The sequence below is a fragment of the Alligator mississippiensis genome, chromosome 13 (assembly GCF_030867095.1).
Source record: "Alligator mississippiensis isolate rAllMis1 chromosome 13, rAllMis1, whole genome shotgun sequence".
In the NCBI taxonomy this organism is placed as follows: Eukaryota; Metazoa; Chordata; order Crocodylia; family Alligatoridae; genus Alligator; species Alligator mississippiensis.
The window spans coordinates 54,405,957-54,427,534 of record NC_081836.1 but is presented as its reverse complement, the minus strand read 5'-3'; the positions used below and the strand labels follow the sequence as shown (position 1 = coordinate 54,427,534).

Below are 21,578 nucleotides of genomic sequence, written 5' to 3'. Positions count from 1 at the left end.
GTATAGATTGGATCTGGGTTTTTGGTCGTAGCCGTGTTGGTCTGAGGACATAGCTGGCGCTTTCGTGGACCCAGCGGGACAGCCTTCCATCTTCAGCTCCCTCTGTGCAAAAATGAAGCTTATTCCCTACCGATGGGGACTTTCCCCAGAGCCTCGCGAAGGGACTTTGGTCCCGAAAGCTTGCAGAAAAGGACAGTTTTCTCACGATTTCCCAGTTGATCTAATAAAAGTTCTCATTTTGGAACCCAGAGTCCTAGTTTTTTGTACGTCTTCCAAGGACATCGGCATTTACTATTTGTGTTAACGAACGCCCGGTCATTTATCTCCCGGGTGACTCTCAGCCGTTTGTCTCTGGGGATCCATGTTTCATTCCTGGAGGGCAAGTGTGATGTCAGAACCGTGACTGAGGCCTGTTGTTGTGGCATGAGGTAGGCATGATGTCAGCACGATGACAGATGCGAGGACCCGTGGACAGGCGTCTGAATAGGGAGAGGGGCCCTGTCATTCCTGACAGCCAGCGCTGCCCTGTGGGTGGGCTGGGGGCCATGTTTGCAACATGACAGTGACGACACAGTGACGTGAGGGCGGCGATGACGACACCACAAGCTGCTGAGTCACCACTCTGCCAAGTAAAATGGCCTCGAGGGCGGGGAGGGGGCGGGGCTGTTTACAAGAGCCGGCGACTTCCGGCTGGCGGGGGTCGCCCTGGTAACGGCGACAGGAGGAGGCCGTGCAGCTCTCGCGAGGCGACGCGGCGGAAGTGACGCGCGCGGCCGCGGGTCTCGCGGCGCCCGAGGCGGCGGGGGATTGGCTGGCAAGGGGCGCGTCGCGCGCGGAGCCTCCTTCCCGCTTCCCCCGGCCGCCCCGGCCGCGCGCCCGAGCCGCCAAGATGGCGTCTGCCCTGGAGCAGTTCGTTAACAGCGTCCGGCAGCTCTCGGCCCAAGGTGACCGGCGGGCGGGTGGGGGCGTGGCGGCTCCCTCGGCCCGGTCTCCCGCGGGGCCGCCCGCCAGCGCGCGCGGGAAGACGGGGCGGAAGCCCCCCACCCCTGGGCCTGTCAGCGCAGCGCTGGGCCCCGGCCGGCTCCCCGCCTGCCCCTTCTCCCACATACCCCCTCGGCTGCGGGGCAGCAGGCTCCGGCCTCGTAGCCCCGATCACCCGTTTTATGGCGGCTGTCGGGAGCAGGCTGTGCACTGTGGCAGCGGTGTTTCTATTTAAAAAAAATGAAATTTCCCCGGAGAATAGCACGCGGGGAAGAGCAGCCCCGTGGCCGCGCCTGGGGTCGTGGTCCAGGCGATACCTTGTAGGGGACCAATGAGATTTCTGCCCAAAACAGTCTTCAATTGCAAACTGCCCGTCAGGCGTGGGAGAAAAGGTGGTACAAGTTGTCCTGGGTGGAAGCGAGCTCGGTGGCGGCCGTAAGATACAAAAAGGCGGTTGTCGATGGGAGGTTTTGTCGCTTCAAACTGGACTTCTCTAGTGTGAGAGGAAAAAAAAGATTTTAATATTAAAATGTGGAGCAGGGGCTCGGACCAGGCCCTTTCCGACCCTGGAAATCTATGAAATATTGTCATTTTTCTCAGTGGTGTCTTTAAGTCTTTTTTTTTTTCCCCTCCCTGTGTGGGCCTAGCGCTCCCGGGCACAGTCGGTGCCGGTTTCTGAGCTTCCCTGTCTCTTCGATTCACTGTTTAACGAGTGGAAATAGATAGCTGCCTTTTCATATTAGCTCGCGTAACATAGTCGTGTCAGACAGGCTTTCTCTTAATTTTTAATTTTTGCCTCTGACTCTTGTTTTTGCATTGGGCTGGAGTTTTGTTTTGTTTTGTTTTCTATTGCTGCACGTTGTAGCTCCTTGCATATAAGGGAGTTTTCTGCAGTGCCCTTTATTTAGGATTTTGTTCACACGAAAGGTTGTCGGTGAAGCTTGTGGATGACGGCAACGTTTTGACTTTTAACTGCCAGCAGGAAAAAGGATCGAAAAACACGTGTTCACGACACGCGTACCGTTATTGAACCTCATCATGTTTTACATTAGTCCGCTCAACAGCTCTTGTCAGCTGGCTGCGGGCGCGAGGCAAGAGTCCCGGAGCCGTGCTGCTTGGCACAGTTGACGCTAGAATCGGTTCTTGATGTCCAGGCCTTTATTTGGACCACACTCGTCTTTGAAAGTTAACCTTTCACTGTTAAACCTTGTTGGTGTTTTATTTTGACTCTGAGGAAAAGGTCAGAGAGAATTTGAGAAGAGCAGTCATGTGTTTCCATTCATGAATAGACTCCTACTCCCAAAGGTACTGGGCGGTGATGCGAAACTGTTTTGTTTACATCTAATCTGGAAGCGTTGACAGCTGAAACAGTGGCTGCATCAGATGCCATCCATTGAAGACCCCAGTACCTTTGAAAACTGAATTCAAGGCACTTTACGAATATAGCATCCGCCTTTTAGTCCTGCCCGTCTTCAGAAATCGAGAAAGCATGCTAGGTCTAAGATGTTTCTTTTCCACATGCCTTGTCAAAAACTCACAAAGACTAAATCACAAGCGACTATATGCAGTATTGTCAGATATGCAAGTAAACTTGGGGGGAAAACAGATTAGGAAAATATATTTTTATCCTAAAGTGTTACTTGGAATTTGTTTTCTAAAAACATTAGCTGGAATACAGCACGTAAGAAGTGCGATGGGCAAACCTGTAAGAATTGCTCGGATGCCCAAGGAGGAAGAAGCTGCCCTTGGACTTTCGTGTGTAGATTCTCCCATTTTCTTAGGTGCTGGTAGGGAAAAGAAAAGATTTAAATAGCAGAGAAACTGGCCAGAGCCTTTTAAATTTCATTTTGTTGCAGCTCATCAAAAACAGAGTAGCTCCTGAGACGCTGGTAATTCTCTCTGCAGACTAGGGAAACCGACTCTGCATTGGTTTATGTTCTGTTATTTGGTTTTGAAGGCTTTTTTGCAGCCAATAAGTCAGATGGGGGGGGTTGGGAGGGGTGTTGAATGATAAGCTATTGTGGGGTCCCCTCAATTGGTCTCAAATTTTGGTTGCTGCTAGAAGACAACTTAGTTGACTCTCTTATTTATTTATTTATTTTTTTTGCTTAAAGGCAAAGCAAGGAGATGTTAAATAAGGGAACGCATGACCTTTCAGTGTGCTTTGCTTGGTGTTGTAATTGAAAATTGACTGCAATATTTCATGTTTTAGGGCAAATGACCCAGCTTTGTGAACTGATCAATAAAAGCGGGGAACTGCTAGCAAAAAATCTCTCCCACCTGGATACAGTGCTTGGTGCCCTGGATGTGCAGGAACATTCTTTAGGGGTTCTTGCTGTCTTGTAAGTGATACTTTTCTTTCTTTATAGGCTTAATTTAGTTTTAACATTGAGAACTTCAGGCAGTGCATGCTGACATGCTACCAAAGGTGTTGCTTTTGGACACTTGCATTTTCATTGTGCGGTTCTTGTAATGTTGCTTAAATTCTTTCCTGTGGCGCATCTTTTGTGAAAATATTAGGATGTTCATGTGTTTCAGCTTTTTCTAATTTCAGTTCCAAAATGGCTAAAATACCATGACTTACAACGCAAATTAAGTTTTTCTTGGCTTTGAGCAAACATCTGTTTCTTGTTACATTTAGGCAGTCTGGATAGACTAATGCTTTTGCCAGTGGTTCAACAAAAATGTCATGTTTGTTTTAATGTTTGATAAATGAGTTATTGACAAGCTGGACTCGCACTGTGAAGCAGGATGTCCCTTTATTCACAGTGTGGCATTGGCTGCTTTTGCAGGTTTGGACAGCTCTTGTCTCCTGCAGGGGAAAGGATAGGCTGGCATTCCGCAGATTGAGATAACCAGTTCAGCTAAATAAATTTTTGGGAGCATTGATGAGTTACTGAACAGAGGTCTCTACAATTTGCACTATTGTTACACTTTTAAAATAATAAATTGAGATGCATTAGAAATTGATTTGTTAAAATAAATTAACTGCTGTTCCTTGGTGCTTCCCTTTGAAACAGAGAATAGTACAGCTCGTATGTGTATGGTACTTCACTTTGTATACTGTCTTCCACAAGCTGGATCCCAAAAAGATGTTATGTAATTAAAAAACAAAAACAAAACAGACCACCTGTGTCAAATCACCAATGGTGAAGGTATCCTGTGGGTGTAAGATAAAGCAGTTTGTTAGTAAATTAAATAAGAGGGAAACCAGCTGCCCATAAGAGATGTCTGAAGTGGAGTCAATGGAATAGATATGAAAAAGGTTGTTCTAGGGAGAACCAAGCACTGACTGGGCTTTGGGAAGGGACAAGGAAGGCGAGTAACCAGTTTGCTTGGCAGCTGCAGCAAGTCAGTGGAGAGGTTTAACAATACAATCAGTTTTGAAGCGCATCTTAAAATAAAGGGACAGCAAAGGAAAGGAGGGTTTGTGCTTGGGGATCTACAGGGTGAGGACTTGCTGGAATGTTGGCATTTGAGGAGGCCGTGAAACAGGAATATGTGAGAGAGAGTGAGAGGTGTGCTGAAGGTATGGTTGAGGATTGCCTGAGAACTAGTCAAAGCAGTACTGTTGTGGGCAGTGGTCCAGAGCAGGGCTGTCCAACTTCAGAGTGACCAGGGGCTGTGTGCTGCACTGCATGGGTTGTAGGCTGCATGCCCCATGGGCCTCACTGGCTTCCTGAAGCCCCTGCTCTGTGTAGTCCCCTGCTGCCATGAGATCCTCTCCTCACCCCCCACTGCTGCTGCATGAGCAGAGTGAGCCATCTTCCTCTCCTCCTGTTAGGCCCCAGCTCAAGTCTGGGTTCGTGCCCGGTATGCAAAGGCCAATAAAGATACCAGGGGTGAAAGTATAAAAAAGATTTATTGCTAGCAATAAAAGGTGCAAGCGGAATAATCTCACTGAACAAGCACAGCAGATATGCAATACTAAGCCCCTTATATACAAGGGTTTGAATCTTCATAAGCATCCTTGTTTGCTAATTGGTTATAAAGGAGTGACGCAAGTTCTTTACTGAGCATGTCTCTATACCTGTGTTTTAGCTATGTATCTCATTAACATACATATATGTTTCATTAGCATATATCTTCCCCACCTAGGGGTGTGATTTTTAGTATTTTAATGAGCTCTTTGTCCCAGTACCTCTGATTCTGTTTTTGTTTTCAAGCTTCCTCTATCTAAGACTGTCTGCTCCTTATCATTGCAGATGGGCATTCGTCACATAACATTCACTTTTGCTTAGGCTTTGCATAGTAGTTTCTAGGTCGAACCTCACACTCCCACCATACAAGTCTGCTGCCCCTGTCTTGCAGCCACTGCATGGGTGATTTTCCCCCACTCCCCCACTTACTGCTGCCTTGAGAGCTGCCCAAGCACCCCTGCTGGCACTGTGGTAAGGAGTTCACCAGACCTCTCACTGTGCTGTCCTGCTCCAGAGATCCTGGCTACCACTGTGCAGCAGCTAGAGCGGTGGGGGCAGCCTGAGGACCACACTTTAAACCCTTTGCCAGCCAGGTGCAGCCTGTGGGCTACCAGTTGGACAGCCCTGGTTTAGAGGTAGTAATCTGCAGGGAGTGAGGAGCAGAGATGCAAGTAATTTAAATGTGGAGAAACAATTGCAGGTATATGTAAGAGTGAGGAGGCAAATAGGGAAGGAGATAGAGATTCCTAGCATCAGTAGCATGTTTTGTTGTTTCCAAGGTCATTTGGAAGAACTTCTGTAGGACCAGTGTACTCTCAGCAGAGTGTACTCTCCATACTCTTCTCTGCTCTCAGAAGAAATGTGTATTTTAAACAGCCAAAATGCAGTCTGTCCACAAGAGAGTGCTGCCAACCCTCTCTCCCCATTCCCCCCCAACCGCAAGTCTATGCTACGTGTTTCTGTAATGTGATGAGCCTTCCACTTGATGGTGCAGTTTTATGGTCCATCTTCTTTAAAGGTATTCAGTTATCAGGGTATTATACTGCACCTGCTGTGACTTGTTCTAAACAGAGAACTTTTATGCAACCCAGGATAGGGGGTATGGATTTTTGACCCCATTCTCAAGTATCACCATAGTTTAGTTTTTAGTTATAATCTTTCATGTTTAAGATGCTTTTACACTGTTTAACTAAAATTACACACTTGCAGGTTTCCTAGTGTTTTGTTCATAAAACCTTGATATGCTAAGAAAAGAATCTGTAATGCATGCTTTGGCCCTGGGTCTGCAGGCAGTTCCACAGATGCACAGAGGTTTGCATGCTAAGGCAGAGATCAAGAAGTAATTTCAGAGGGAGGCCTTTGGTTTCATTTTACATTTTAAATGACTTTTTGTCCGGTTTCAGGTTTGTGAAGTTTTCTATGCCCAGCATCCCTGACTTCGAAACGTTATTCTCACAGGTTCAGCTTTTTATCAGCACTTGTAATGGGGAGCACATTAGATATGCAACAGACACTTGTAAGTTCAACTTCAATTTGTCTTGCAGTTATATATCATCTAAAGTTGATGTGTGTATGTTTATGATTTTTTGTTTGTTTTTTTCTTTTACTGTTTTTCTTGTTATATCTAGTTGCTGGCCTTTGCCACCAGTTAACAAATGCCCTTGTGGAAAGAAAACAGGTAAGCAAATACTATCTAGTAATAATAAATTAGCAGTCATCCGGGGGCTCCAAGGAGACGCTGATTCTCTTGTGAAGAATTTGACTTGTTAATTCCATTTTAAGAATATTTCCCTGCAGATTCTTACTTGTCTAGTTTTAGATTATCTTCCAAGATTGTAAAAAGGCTGTTCCAGAGACATCCTAAAAGAAAAATATATATTTATAGTTCTTATGAGATCTGGTGTATCATCATATGAAACATACACATAACAGTTGTATGTGTTCTTTTTTTTGGTCTAGAGATCATCAATCACAGATGTATAAGAGATTGTACCAAAATAAATGGAATCAGGCAGTGAGTCATTGGCTTTGGTGTTATTACCACAGCAGTCTTTTATAAGATTCCTGAGTAAGTTTAAAAAAATAAATCAAGAAACTGGTTTAAAAGAATACATCTTTGAGAATAATATTTGTTAATGTTAAGGAATCGGAGCTTTCCAGGCACTTGTGCTAATTTCCATGTTCTGAAAATGCTGCCAAAGTACATGCTCCAAATGTGGCAAATGGGAATCTTGCTTTTAATTTCAGTGTGACCAGTGCCGATTTTTTGATGGTTTCAGGGTCAAGTCTTTCAGAGACTACTAGAGAATGTTAGTATCTGATAGTGTGACAGTACAACGCGTTCATTCCATCCAGGAAGAGCACACACCAACTGCTGAGGCTTCCTTAGCCTGACGAAGGGTTTTTGAACCCAAAAGTTTGCTTAATAACTATTCTCCAACCATTTGGGTTGGTCTAATAAAAGATATCAAATTTACCCAAGGAACCTTGTCTGCCTATGTCCTTAGACCAACATGGCTACAACCCAAACCCCTTCTCACTAGAACAGCCTTTTTGCAGCAGAGAAATGTTAGTCCATCAGGAGAAGCAAGTTGAAGAAAAAGACCAGATTTATTTGATATCTTAAGGGACTGCAGTATCCTGCAGGAAGGGGAACCTCAGGTTAATTGTTACTTAATGGAACCTATCAATTAGTGTTATTTTTCATTTGTAAGTGCCAACATAAGATCCAATGTGCTGCCATCTATGAGAAATTATCTGAAAGAGATGTAATTTCTGACAGCCCCTGCGAGGAATTAGCATTCTCAGACAAGCCATAGACAAGATGCAGATGAACACAAACCAGCTGACCTCAATACATGCAGATCTCTGCCAGGTAAGAAGGAATATTAGACTTATTCCAAGGCTAAACATTTTTAACTGGTCCAGCCCCATTGTGGACTGAGTGAATTAGTACTTTATACTTTGGGTAATAGAGTAGGGTTTTACAACACTAGTAATCATTGTGATCTGTTAGAATAATTAATATTTGAAATGAGTTTAATAGAATTTTAAGCTCATCCTCTTAGATCCTTTGTTTTGCTGTTCTTTTTATGACTTCTGAGAGTCCTGGATTATTCTGGTTTTCTCTCTAGTTGAGGGAGAGCTATATGTAGCTCCTCCCAGGGCCTCTTACTATCTCTGTCCTCCAGAATAGTTTCCTCAGCAGTGATGGTCTATCTGTTCCAGCTTCTGTGGGCTGAATTTGCTACTTCTGCAGTGCTTCTAGCTCCTGGGGCACATAGCTCCATAAGTAAGAGAAAGTATTTTGTGCTGCCAGCAGGCTAGCTTGTGTGGCTTAGCATTTCAGGGAACTTCATAGATTGGAGTCGAGTAACGTGACAGTGTTCATGACGAGCCGCTGTGAAACACTACAGGAGCTGAAGTGTTTGCTGGATAGTTTTAGGGAAGTTCTTCATAATTTTGCAGATAAACACATTAAGTTTAAATAAATGGTAATGAACTGAATTTGGTTTTGACCTCTTTAAAACTTGCATAGAAGTGGCTAATTCATGTAACCCTGGTTTATTTTCTTGTAGCTCTGTTTGTTAGCAAAATGCTTTAAACCTGCCCTCCCGTATTTAGATGTGGACATGATGGATATTTGTAAAGAGAATGGGGCATATGATGCGAAGCACTTTTTATGTTACTACTACTATGGTGGGATGATATACACTGGGCTAAAGAACTTTGAAAGAGCACTCTACTTCTATGAACAGGTACATTTCTCTCACCCAGAAGTCTGTGGCAAGACTTAAAATGTGGTTTGTTTAAACTGGTAGAACTGCATGCCAATAAAGTTGGTATAATGTGTAATGCGTAACATCTTTTAAACTTTCTCCTGAAACTAAAGACAATAGCTGTTCACATAGCTATTGCTATTAACTTCGCGTATTTGCATCACATGGTTATCTAGAAAGATTTAGTTGGATTGGTTGTCAGATATGAACTTATGTGCAATATTTTGTGTTATCTCTATACATTCATATGATTGAGCATGGATATCAAATGTTTATTTATGGGTCTCATTGGCCTTTTAAATGTTATTCTGGATGCTAGTTGTTTTTTCCTTAAGCTGGGTTTCATAAGCATGTGATTTTTATGTCCAATATATATTTTTTTTAATATCAAGAAAAATTAGTGTAGTGTAGTGGTCCAACTAGTACAACAGCCTCTGATACCACAACTGATCTTTGGTATTCTCCATAACTTGTACTTTCAGAATCATCTTTTCCCCTTATTTTTAAAATGTGAAACTTTTGCACAAACTTGCAGAAAGCAAGTTTTTCCCTGGCCTTTCAGTAAAATAAGGTTAGCCAGCACAGAATGGACTTAAACTAACTGTGCTCAGCAATCTTGGCATTCTCAGACTTAACTAATGTTGTTTCTACACGTGTGAATGATCTAACAACTTTATGAAGTGTGTATGTGTGTGTGCGTGCGTCCAGACGAGCTTGGACATTTGGTTTCCCAAGGTACATTTGGTGTACCTTGCGCCACAGCTACTTGTCCTCAGGGAGCGTCCGTGCCACATGTGCTTTGGCGCGTGGCAAATTATGCTGGAGACAGTAGCGGGGCCTGGGGCCAGCACTGTGCTGGCCCTGGCACCTTTATCTGGGGGCCTCCCAGGGCTGCAGCAGCAGAGATCCTGCTGGGCACAGCCTGGGTGGCAGCCGCAGCACGGCTCTAGACGGCTTGGCTCTCTTTTTCAGCAGCAGCATACGCTGCCCATGCATGTGGTGCTCCGTTTTTTGGTTTTTTTCCTCTGGGTTTTTTTTACCTCTGGGGGCCAAAAAAACCCACAGGAAAAAAAATGGAGCAGCGCATGTACAGGCAGTGCACCCTTGCAGTGCGGAGAACATCTGGCTATGTAGTATGTGGTGCTGCAGATGTGTTTGCAGCGCTGCATACCACACAGCTGGGCTTGTCAGGGGGAGAGGTGTGTGTGTGTGTGTGTGTGTGTGTGTGTGTGTGTGTGTGTGTGTGTGTGTGTGTGTGTGTGTGTGTGTGTGTGATCCCAGCTTCCACAGGACCTGTATAACCACTTCCAGTAACCCATCTTATGATTAATTGCATTAAAGGCTCCCAGAAGTTTCTAGGACAACTCTTGATCAGTATTTAATGCTCTGCAGTATTAAGCAAGGAAGCTTTGCTTTGATTCTTCTGGCATCATTTTAAGTATCACTGGGCGCACCTACATGTTCGTTAATCCACCATAATTATGGTGCACAAAGTTTAGTACTTGTAATAACAGGTACTAATTTAATGCACTGTAATCAGCGCTACTGTGCAGTAGTGCCAGCGCATGCTTTTTTTTGTGATGCTGATGTGCAGCAGAATTAGTCAGTAGACTAATTCTGCTGCACATTTAGCATGGTTTTTGCCTGCCACACTAATATGCAGTAGAATTAGTCTACTTGTTTAGCATCTCGTGTAGATGTACCCAGTGTGTGTGTGTGTCTACATGTTTGTTAATACGCTTTTGCTACTACGCATTAAATTTAGTACCTTTATCGTGAGGTACTAACTAAATGCGCATTAGTCTGTCTTAATGCACAGTAACAAAAGCTCACACTTTTTAGTGACACTTAATACACAGTAGCCTAATTTTACTGCGCTTTAGCATATTAGCACAGTTTTCGCTGTGACGCTCTAATATTCAGTAAAATAGGGTATTGCACATTAATGCGCATGTGTAGATGTACCCACTGTAGACAGTACTATGTAGTTTTACATTTGGCCGACTGGTAGAAGGTGTCTTTCTCGGATGTACTGGGTGACATTCACAAAAACTTAACTTTTTCTTAACTTTTTCTTTTGATATTAACTTAATGGTTCATTTTATGTTTCATCTTATTCTCTTTGCATATAGACCTTTTTTTAATCTAGGAATTTACTAATTCAGTAGTATACTTATTTTTAACTCTCACTGACAGTCATTTTCTACTCCCATCCCTTTTCTCTTGCTCAGGCAATAACTACTCCGGCCATGGCAGTCAGTCATATTATGTTGGAATCGTATAAAAAGTATATTCTAGTTTCTTTGATACTACTTGGCAAAGTTCAACAGCTGCCGAAGTACACATCCCAGATAGTGGGTAGATTCATTAAGGTAAGTCTTGAACTCAGTCAAATAATTTGAGTTATAAATTCCTACATGGTTCTTGCCGACACAGTGGCGTTTTTCTTCTTGGTTCTCTAATGGAGTTGGTTACTGTTCTGGATTGTTGGAAATGTTAGGAACAAGCATTCTGGCTTCTTTATAAGTTACAGAAGACTTGGACAGGTAGTGGCTTCATATTGTCTCACTTGTGCACATTCCAAACTAGCAGGTGCATTGCTCATGTTGCAGTACAGCTCATACATCTTAACAAACGAATGGGCTTTTTGGCAAAAAAAAAAATAAATATATATTTATATATATAATTTCACAACTGTAAACATGAGATCTTTCAGCAGTGCGTAAATTTGCCAAACTTTCCCTTTGGCTAGATCATGCGACTTCATAGCTTCTCCTTGACTCTTAAAGTGCACTATTGATGATCTCGCTCAAGAAATTCAGAGTAATTAGGGGACATATCTTGCACTCAGGATGAACCCAAGTCAGCCACTGAGGTGCTGGGCATGCTATTTTTCCCTCCATTCGTTTCTTTATAAACTGGGGTAAAAATACCCTGACCACCTATGTAAAAGTGTGAAAACTGTAGATCTCAAAGTGCAGTACAAGAGCTAGGTATTTTTCCTACTACCACTCAGAATCTATGCTGTGCCACAACTAATTAACGCATATTGCCAAAACAGAGGAAACTGTAGCAGCTGCTCAACTCCATTTAAGTGCTTTTAAATTCTGAGCCAGACAGTGTCAGCTCCAACATAAACTATCTGCAGCTTAAGAATTCATGCTATTGTGGTGTTAGTGAGCTGTATTTGTGTCAGAGGAAGGTGACTTTGGAAGTCTGCTGTGTCGTTGGGTGAGGTTTTTGTATGTATGCATGTAGGCCCTATGTTGTGGCAGTCCTTGTTGGCATGGGATTTGAGTTACCGTACTTTTTGTGTTTATAACCTGCCTCTTGGATAACGTGCACCCTTTTTACAGTACTGTCCTGCAGGTGGCTCTGTCCACCTCTTTCCCCCACAGTGCTAATTCAAAAAACAAAAAACCTGCTTGATAGACTTCCCCTTGTATTACCTGTACACAAATATAACCTCAACTGCTGTTGAATTAAAGTTTTTGTTTGGCTTTTATTGACAGACAACCCATGGGTTGCACTATGAAAGTACAATGTAATAATCTGCTTGTTAGCATACCTTTTTGCCATCAAATAGCTGGCTATGCTTCTGACTAGAAAACCGCTTAGTGCTTTTTTTGGTATCCTGGAAGAAGCTCAAGTGAAATAGCATATATACTGTGCCTCCAGCTTCATAAGGAATTATTTTTACTGGCACTTCTGCATAGTTGTAAATTGAAGAGTCCTCAAATGCTGTAGTGATGTGTTCTGGTCTTACAGAAAATTGCTTACAGAGAAATCTGAAACATGAACCTGATCAATATCAATATGTAACTGAGGTCCTTCATAAAGAGTAGTTTCACTTGTACTGTGTCTTGATTTAAATTTAAATCTATGGTGAATGTCTGGTGTGTGAATTACCTGGGGAACAGCGAGTGTGGCTTAAATAGCTTCCAGTGTGGAAGCTATTAAATATGGTCACGAGACAGAAGACTGAAATCTGTGTGCATTAAACGTTGTGTTCTTTTCTAATTGCAGCCCCTTAGCAATGCCTACCATGAATTAGCACAAGTTTATTCAACCAATAAACCCTCGGAGCTCCGAAATCTTGTGAACAAGCATAGTGAAACATTCACCAGAGATAACAATATGGGGCTGGTTAAGCAGTGCTTGTCATCTCTTTATAAAAAGAATATTCAGAGGTTAACTAAGGTAAGGTGCAGGCCTCCTGCTGGTCTTTAGAAATGTGGGGTTTATCCCTGCTGAAACAGTTAAACTAAAAATATCATCTTGTATCTGTGTGAAATGGATCCAGTTCATAGTAGTTTGTTTATGTGTGCACTGATTAGTTTTTTAAAAAGTTCAGCATTATAAAAATCATCTACACAATGCTGCTGAAGCAAAAATGTACTCATGAAGAACTAGAGCAATACATTACCTTTGTGCTTTAAAAAAAAAATAGTTAAATGTATTGGTGGGGGGGGGGGGATAGGGATAGTCTGCATACGAAAGGGGTCTGGGTACAAAAACAGGTAGATGCCTGCTTCTGAACTGCATAGCATATAAAAAAACAAACAAATGCTTGCCTTCCAGACTATGGTGTTAACTAGCATACTACTGTGAAAGTCAGTGGATTGGACTAATTTATATTAGATAAGAACTTTGACCATAGAACATAGGTCTGTGGCCATAGATGTCACTACACAGTACCTTCAGGTTTCCTATCTGCTGTCAAAAACTGAACTTCACAGCTTCCCTACATACAGGAGGCAAAGCAGGAGAGGACAGACACACAGTTAAGTCTGGGACTATCCAGTGCTAAAGGAATTTTGGAGAGGAAGAAACAGTTACACATGTAATCAACTAAAAAGATCAAATGGATTCCTAGAGGTGATGAGACAAGATACTTGGGTCAAAAATCTGAACTCAGATGTTCTGATCTTCAGGCATGTCACAGCATTTGTTTTGGAAGATAACTCCCAAAATTAAAACGATTAATAATTGTCTTGAAATGGCTGTATTAAAGAGGCAGGAACTCCTCATTCACAGGGAGAAGGGAAGTTAGATATTGCTAAGTCTTCCTTTAGAAAGGAAGGGACCCCAGAAGTGCTGGTACGCACTTGTATATAGGCTCTCAGTTGTATAAAACAACATTAGCCATGGAAGAAGAAATGACTTGCAGGTCTTTGCATGGTACTTTGGTCTACCTACCACGGTCCCACCAACTTTTAGTTAAAAAATGCTGCATAAAAAACCTGCACGAAAAGCAATCAGTGGTATTGCAGTATAACATTTTGATATGTTTTTTAAATTTCAGACGTTTTTAACATTGTCATTACAAGATATGGCAAGTCGAGTGCAGCTCTCAGGGGCCCAGGAAGCAGAAAAATACGTCCTTCACATGGTAAGAGTCATTAAGAAATGGAAATGTTCTGTATTACAAAAGCAAACCAGATCAAGATCTTTAACTAGAATCTTAAAAACTTAATGCAGTTGGTCAGTGTTTGACTACCGGAAGCGTACCCTAATCTCAGGTTGCTTTCTTCCCAAAGTGTCTGTAAAATGCTTTCATCTAAGCAGAGTAAGTAGTGTGTTTCCTGTACCAGAATGTTACAATACTTCTCTGTTTGGAAAAGGCTGTTGGGGAAAGAAGAACCAGAGCTTGAAGAATCAGCATTTGAACCATCTTCACAAGCCACCCAGACTGGTGATTAGTACTTACTCTGCCTTTTTCACATAAAATGGTTTTTCCTCTTCCAGATAGAAGATGGTGAAATCTTTGCAAGTATTAATCAGAAAGATGGTATGGTCTGTTTCCACGATAATCCTGAAAAGTATAACAATCCAGCTATGCTTCATAACATTGATCAGGAGGTAAATAATGTTTAATGCATTCTTGCTATTAAATTATCACGGAATATATTGTCTTCAAAATCTAGTAGTGAAGTTATAAGCAGACATCTTGGGGTATATTTGGTTCTTGATTTAGTGTAAGTCAGGCACTTACTGATGTGCTTCCACAATTACTCTGGTAATTTAGTAATTACTTTGGAATTAGAACATATGTTTGTATGACAAATATTTATCTTTGGTGTTGAGTCCCCTGTTGTACAGTAGGTATAACTAGAGGTGTGTCAGCAGTCCAATTCCCGCACCCCCATATTGATCTTAAACTACAGGGTTGACTCCAGATTTGTAAAGAAAAATGTTCATTTGGTAGGCTGACTACAAAATCCTTCCTTTTCATTAACTCATAGAACAATTGAACTACAGGTTGACCTGTTCACTTCTCCCAGGGCTAACATAGGACAATGGCCATTGAAGTGATTGCTAGAGAAAAGACATAGGACAAAATAAAAGGAACGAACAAAAATCAGTGAGCCGAATAAACACAGTGTTACTTTTTCCATTAATTGGGACCATAAATTCCTTTGTGGGGAAAGGCTAAAAGTGTAGATGCTACTTAAGGCAGGTGTGTTATGCACCAACAGGACAGCTAGTTGACTTGCTGTTTTCAACATGATTTTTAGATGCTGAAATGTATAGAACTTGATGAACGACTGAAAGCCATGGATCAAGAGATCACTGTGAACCCTCAGTTTGTGCAGAAGGTAACTACCTTTAGATCTCTGAGTGTTTAGGCATGTGGTGCTGTAAGCATGAATTATGTTGAATATATGTGCTATAATGTATTATGTTGTAAGTACCAAGTCAAATGTGTAATGTGGGTAGTATGCAACTGTGTAAAAAGAGAAAGTGCAGGCTTTCCACGTGTGCTTTTTATTTTGTGTGATTTCAGCTTTAGAGCTCTTGTTGGGAGAAAAGCAAATCTTTGGAATTAAAAAAATAACTTCTCTTATTCCCTTACAGAGTATGGGCTCTCAAGAAGATGATTCAGGAAGCAAACCATCCAGTTATTCTTGAAACTAACAATGCTACTACTCTGCTTTTAAAGTAAAAGCTAAAGAGAACCACCTTCTGGATTGGGCATTTAAAAGTCCTATGAACAGAGCAGAGAGAACTGAGATTTTGACCTGGACATTAAGAAAATAAAACACCACCTTCTCAGTACTGTATGATTCCAAAAATATTCTCTGCAAAGAAAAAGGAAATCTCAAAGAAACTTAAAGTCTGTTGTGGATTTATTTATCTTCAGATTAACATCGTTAATGCATTAAATAATCTACCTTTTGTTTTAAATGGTTTGAACGTTGCTGTGTTTCTGTAGCAGTCCTCTTTTTCCTTTTTCTGCAAAAAATTCAGGGAAGAATATAAGCAAACGTTGGATTGCCTAGGCTACAAGACAATTACTGATACATTATTTGAAAGCATTTTTAACTCGGTTTGCTCTATAAAATACAGTCTGATTTAGACTTTGTATTTAGATTACCTGGGCAGAATGTAACTGGCAGCTGCCTATTAGGTTACTTAAATATAAGCCGTCTCCTTCTTTCTAAAAGATTGAGAACATCAGGATGAGTTCATTTCTGGTGGGGGATCAGGCTTAGTGGTGGTAGTTGGTCCTGCTGTGAAAACCCTTGGGCTCCCTTGTACTGACGACTATTTATTGGTTTTTTCAATTGCTGGCATGAAACAGATGGATCATTGAATATTCTTGCAACTTCTAGGCCAAAGCAAAAGGGTGGCTTAAAGACCTAGATGCTGTGGGAAGCTGAGTCCAAACTCCAGTTTGCACTGAATAGAATTATTGTGCTCAACACCCCCAAAACCTGGCATAAAGGAGTTTCTACCACATCCTGGTATTCAAAATGAATTCAGATACAAGCTGTGCCATACATCTGCTCTGGGCTTACCTCACTGTGGAGGTGGTTATAAAGTTCTATTATAAAAGCAGGTTTGTTTGAAGGCAGGTGAAATGCTGGAAGAGTATTGTGTGGTTTGAAGTCAAGGACTTACTGAAATAGTAGAAATTTGCCACTGAATTACTGAAACAATTTACCCTTTTAAACCACTGGGCTTTCTGTCATTTATGTAGTGTTCATGTATCTAAAACTTTTCTCTGTTAACAAAACACATTTGAAATGGTTCCTGTCACTGAAGTTCTCCTTGTCAGACATAAATAACTCTGTCATTGTGTTAGACTTTCAGAATTGCTTAATACACAACAGCCCCTGCGTAAGTACCCTAATGAGAACTGTTGGGTACTTCTGAAAACCCGGTCTCTTCACTTTTGTTCCTAGCTGGAAGCTGAGCTGTACCACATGAAATGTACAGGTACATGGAGCAGGGGTAGGGGAGAGAGCTAATAAGGTTTGTGCTTCCAACACTGATATTTGGAATTGTTCTTCAGAGGGCTCCTCTTCTGAAGTCTAGCAGAGCCCTTGTGGCAGTGGCATGCCTTCTCTACTAGAAGAAAAATAATCCTCAAGCTGTTCCTAGATAGAGTTTTTACAATTGGTTATAAAATAGCGATTTAACTGATGATGGATTTTTAAAAAGCATAGGTTTGTGGTGATTAATTCAGCACTCACAGTTCCTATCATAATGACTCCCAAATTGAAGGAAATTCGCACCTAATCTCAAAGCAAATCCTTGTCTTCCCCAGTACTCATTACAAGTAATGAGCAAAGAGATTGGTGATATGTTTTTAAATGCCTTATTAAAACCACTGCAGGATTAAATGCTGAATGTGCTATCCAGTTTTCTACCCTGGCGCCATGGAAATGTGTCAAGTGTAAGATTGATGGCACTGCAGGCTTGAGTGAGGAGTTGTTGTGAAAGCCTGTGAAATTAGGTACAGTAACCACCCAAGGAATATAGAAAATGTCTAACCACAAACTGCTACTTATACAAATATGTCAAAATGTTCCCTCAATCAAAGAGGAATCATTTAAGTGGGAAGTAAATGTACCCAAAGTATTTTGTTGAAGTTCTAACGGTAGAAAGTTTATTTTGATCTTGTAAGTGGCAGCTGAACTATACTGTAAGCAGGTCCTGTTATTGTTCTGTGGGCTTGTCTCAAATAACTCCAGCAGACTATAATACCGCAAGAAGCAAACTAGCGTTTATTATATGCAGTTGATAAAAGGTAGCGGTATCACACCTTCAGAGTTGCATAAAGTAAGCCCCATATTATAAACGAATGTTGTACAAGTATTATGTAATATTTCAAGTTGCATAGTTCTTCATAGCACAATATTTTTTTATTTCTGTGTTAGAAATGTGAGTTTTAAACATTTCAAAGCCAGTTGAGAATTTGGCCACACCTCTTCCTCTCACATTCATAGCTGGGGTAAAACAGCTTTGAAAATGATAATGCCACCTCCAAGTGTTCGGTTTGACATGAACCGTAAGGCACCAAGATGCACTGGGGTAAGACAAGCAGTGTTTCAGTTCTGATATCATTAAGGTCTTGGAAATTGTTGCAAACTGAGTCTTTGCATTGTTTTCATCTGAATTGCTTTTAGAAGGTGCAGGACCATTCACATCCTGATGGGGAACTGAGAAGCTTTGAGGATGCTTCAGTATTTTGGATTTAGTGTGAATGCTTCCCTGTGGTAAGAAAAGACACACTGCTTAAGAACACTGGATAGAAGACTTGTCTTATTTTAACATACACAAAATCCTGTGGCCGCATCTTCAGGTCTTGCACGTCCTCAAGGTGCTCGCAAAATATTAGATACGTGCACACTCTCAAATAAGGGTGTGGATAGGTGAGCAATAAGTGTTCTGAGGAGGAAGCAGAGACTTGACTGTGATTCAGTCTGACTGCTCTAGCTTTCTGTTCATCCTGCACTAGGCTAAAGTTGAACTGGGGCAGTTTACCCTAAATGAAAGAGCATTTAATTTACCACGGATCAGTCATTTACTGCAAGGCTAAAAACAGACATTGTGTTTGAGGTAGTTCTGACCTGACTGGCACATCCCTTTAGCTTGTCCTTGGAATGAATGGGCTGCGATTGTCCTGGGAAACAGCATTAGCACATCTTATCTTGGTACTTCACGGGTACTTGAAGTGGGACAATGGGTGTGTGGGACTAGGATCCCATTACAAAAGGCTTTTTTCTAGAGAAGGGGCAAGTCTGTTTTTAGCCCGAGACGAGACAGAAGAGGTGGATCAGATCAGTTTACACTTGTTAATGCTGAGCATTTTTTCCCCTCTTCCCCGTTCTCTAAGCAGTTAAACTGCCCACTCCCTAACCTACACTTTGCATCTAGTTGTTAACTGCATTTTAACTTGGAGGAAAAAAAGATGTGGCCTGCCTTGCAATGATGGTAGTTGGCCACGGGGTGGGGCTTCAGTTCAGATGTTTAACAGGGAGTGTAATGCTGAACAAATTAAATGGCTCCCCACTGTTCTGTGAACAATTTTTGTAATGCTCCTGCCACAGAGGAGTGCCACTGAGCAATTCCTTTACTGAGCTTCGCGCACACAATATTGTTGCATTGCTCCAGGTGCTGCTGCCTGACTAAAATTGCTCCTCTCGCCATTCCTCTCCCTTCACGACACGGCGATTGTGACCCGTTCTGTGTGTTGTCCTAGGTTAACTGTACAATTTAGGAAATGACTCTATTTTTTTTTTCTCCCTGCATGGCAAAATTGGCTGAGGAGGTTAGTCCTGAGAAGTTGTTTAAATGTACTGTTGGAAAAATAAAGATCACAAACAAGTTAACTCTTCTTAGTTTGTTTTAAATACACTCTGGCTGGCCTGGAAGAAGGAGATGCTAGATTTTCCAGACTGGTTTTATTACTACTTTATGGGGATTTTTTTGTAAAGTAACCCTCTCCTTCCCCCCCCCCCCCTTATTAAGTCATTTTTACTCTATCAAGGAATTGTAATTCTCAGGGGTTGGAATGAGACTTTTCAGGCTGGTGCATGTGGTAATGTTTTGCACTTTGCCACCAAGCACTTCAACAGATACTGGTTAAGCTTTGAAGCTCACGAGGCATCTCTAGCAGAAAAGGAAAGTGCTGTTTGGCTGGTTGATTTGTACAAGTATATCTGTTTTTGGAGGGTTCTTAGACCTACTTTGGAAATAGAGATGGGACAATACAGAAATCTCAGTTCTGATAGGGTCTAGCAATTACCTCTAGTACAAGAAGAAATACTGTGTGCTTGTGTCAGAGAAAAGTCTTGTGAATCTGTACTGTGGTGGTCCCAATACTTGAACATGCAGTGTATTTTTTTAATGGGAGTGTAGTTCTTGGCACAGCTTCCTGTGTCAAAGCACATCTTTAAATATCATGTTTCAGGACAGCCACTGTGAATTGTGAAGTCTAGCCATGTTTTATTTAGCAGGGATTTAACAAGCTATTGGCTTGAAACAATATGGATCAGACTTCACCAACAGCCGTTGATAGACCATTGCTCTGTTTAGATGTCCAATATAGGGATTATTTTTTTGTTTCCCCTCTAAACAAGCTTTTGGTGAATCTACCTCCATTACTATTACTGCTGGAGGTTAGGTTATAGGTCTAAATCAAGGTGATAAAACACTAAATATTCTGCAACAAGTAAACTTGCTGTGGGAAGCACAATTACAAATTGAGCTGTGGAGGAAGGGAGGAGAGCTGGCCTGTTCAGTGTTTCTTCATGCTGATCAAGTTTTGTGCTGATAGAGATTTGTGTGCTGTAAGATTAAAAGTTCAAGTAATGAGGAGGGCTGTAGTCCATGCACAAGCAAGGATGGGATTTTTCTGATCTCTGCTTAGTGCTAAAGACAGACAAGACGCGCTGGCAGGGCCAGTCCAACCATTAGGTGAATTAGGCAGTTGTCTAGGGCGCCAAATTGGGGGGGGGGGCACCAAAATTATATGCAGAACAAAATAATGGGAACATCATTCTAAATAACAGCCCTGTCTGGCTACAGCTCTACCTTGCATCACCTCTGCCCCCGGTGCTGCTAGTGCCCCTCTCTCGTGGCCAGCACACCCACCCCACCGCTGTACTGGAAATGGTGGGTGCACAGTTCACCTAGGGGCACCAATTACCCTTGGACCACCCTGCATGCTGGTATCTTGAGCAAGAAAAAAAAAATCAGCGTGCCTGGTATTTAAGAGGGGATGTGTGGGGGAAGGATTTTGGACATTTGTCCTTTAGGACAGAAAGCGCACGTGCAGAGAGAGATGCCAAGACTAAAGGAAAAGGTACAGGGAGCTCTTTTTAATGTGTCTACTTCTCTGCATCTTTATTTCAGAGATTACCTCGCTTGAGCACCGACCTCGTGTTCACAGAAGCTTGTGCTTTCCTTCTGTCTTAGTTAGTCCATAAGGTGCAGATCTTGTAGAACCATAGGGAAGGCAGGCTGGAGCAGGTCACATCTAGTCCAGCACCTCGCCAACACAGGATCATCCCTGGCTAAACCATCCTACCCAAGCACCTGTCCAACCTGCTCTTGGAAACTTCTGAGGACGGAGACTCTACACTTCCTCTCCGCCCCGTCCAGGCCTTGGCCACCTTCCTAGCTCAAATGTTTCTTCTCATCTCCAACCTCAATGTGCCCCTGCTGCAGCTTAAGGTGGTTGCTCCTAGCCAGTTCCTCAGGGTAGAGGCTGTGTCCTGAACTTTTCCCCTGCACCCCAAGACCCTGTCTGCTGGGGTTGTGACCCCACTTGGGGTGGTGATCAAGTTTTGGTTTGCTGCCCACAGGCAAGAGGAAAGGCAATGCTAGGCTGCACTGCATGAGGTTTCCTTGTATGTGAATATAAAAGGGGGGGGGGGGGACGACCTCGTCTTGCATTCCAGTAAATGCACTATCTCCCGCTCCCGACTGCTGGGGTCTCTGCTGCACGTGGCTCCACCCAGCTCGGCAGGCCACGCCCCCAGCCTTGTATATGTCACATGACTGAGCCTGACGGGCCGCACCATCTCTCCTGTCACCGCGGGGCTTGGGGGGGGGGGGGCGGTTGCACCTTATCAGGCAGAGCAGGACAGTTGTTCCCACCCCT

The 21,578-nt window shown here is 42.5% G+C and overlaps 1 protein-coding gene across 2 annotated transcripts; it reads left to right on the top strand.

Annotated features, from left to right (window-relative positions):
* The first annotated feature begins 819 nt into the window (after window positions 1–819).
* Window positions 820–15,868, top strand: COPS3 (COP9 signalosome subunit 3). 2 transcript variants are annotated; one of them, XM_006272697.4, is made up of 12 exons: window positions 820–944; window positions 3,194–3,323; window positions 6,305–6,417; window positions 6,530–6,579; window positions 7,684–7,776; window positions 8,480–8,659; window positions 10,912–11,052; window positions 12,707–12,880; window positions 13,986–14,072; window positions 14,429–14,542; window positions 15,199–15,279; window positions 15,539–15,868. In XM_006272697.4, the coding sequence occupies exons 1-12, from the start codon at window positions 890–892 to the stop codon at window positions 15,590–15,592; spliced, it is 1,272 nt and encodes a 423-aa protein (XP_006272759.1). In that variant the 5' UTR covers window positions 820–889; the 3' UTR covers window positions 15,593–15,868. The 2 variants fall into 2 exon arrangements, with proteins under 2 accessions (XP_006272759.1, XP_019350321.1); XM_019494776.2 differs by lacking the exons at window positions 820–944; window positions 3,194–3,323; window positions 6,305–6,417 and having other exon boundaries at window positions 6,526–6,579; window positions 7,616–7,776.
* The last annotated feature ends 5,710 nt before the right edge of the window (window positions 15,869–21,578 follow it).

What these genes read in the sequence shown, in the direction of transcription:
- COPS3 (XM_006272697.4), top strand. Translation starts at nt 890, where the DNA reads ATGGCGTCTGCCCTGGAGCAGTTCGTTAACAGCGTCCGGCAGCTCTCG. An exon ending in ATATTCAGAGGTTAACTAAG is followed by an intron (nt 12,881 to 13,985) that starts GTAAGGTGCAGG and finishes TTTAAATTTCAG; the next exon opens with ACGTTTTTAACATTGTCATT. An exon ending in ACCCTCAGTTTGTGCAGAAG is followed by an intron (nt 15,280 to 15,538) that starts GTAACTACCTTT and finishes ATTCCCTTACAG; the next exon opens with AGTATGGGCTCTCAAGAAGA.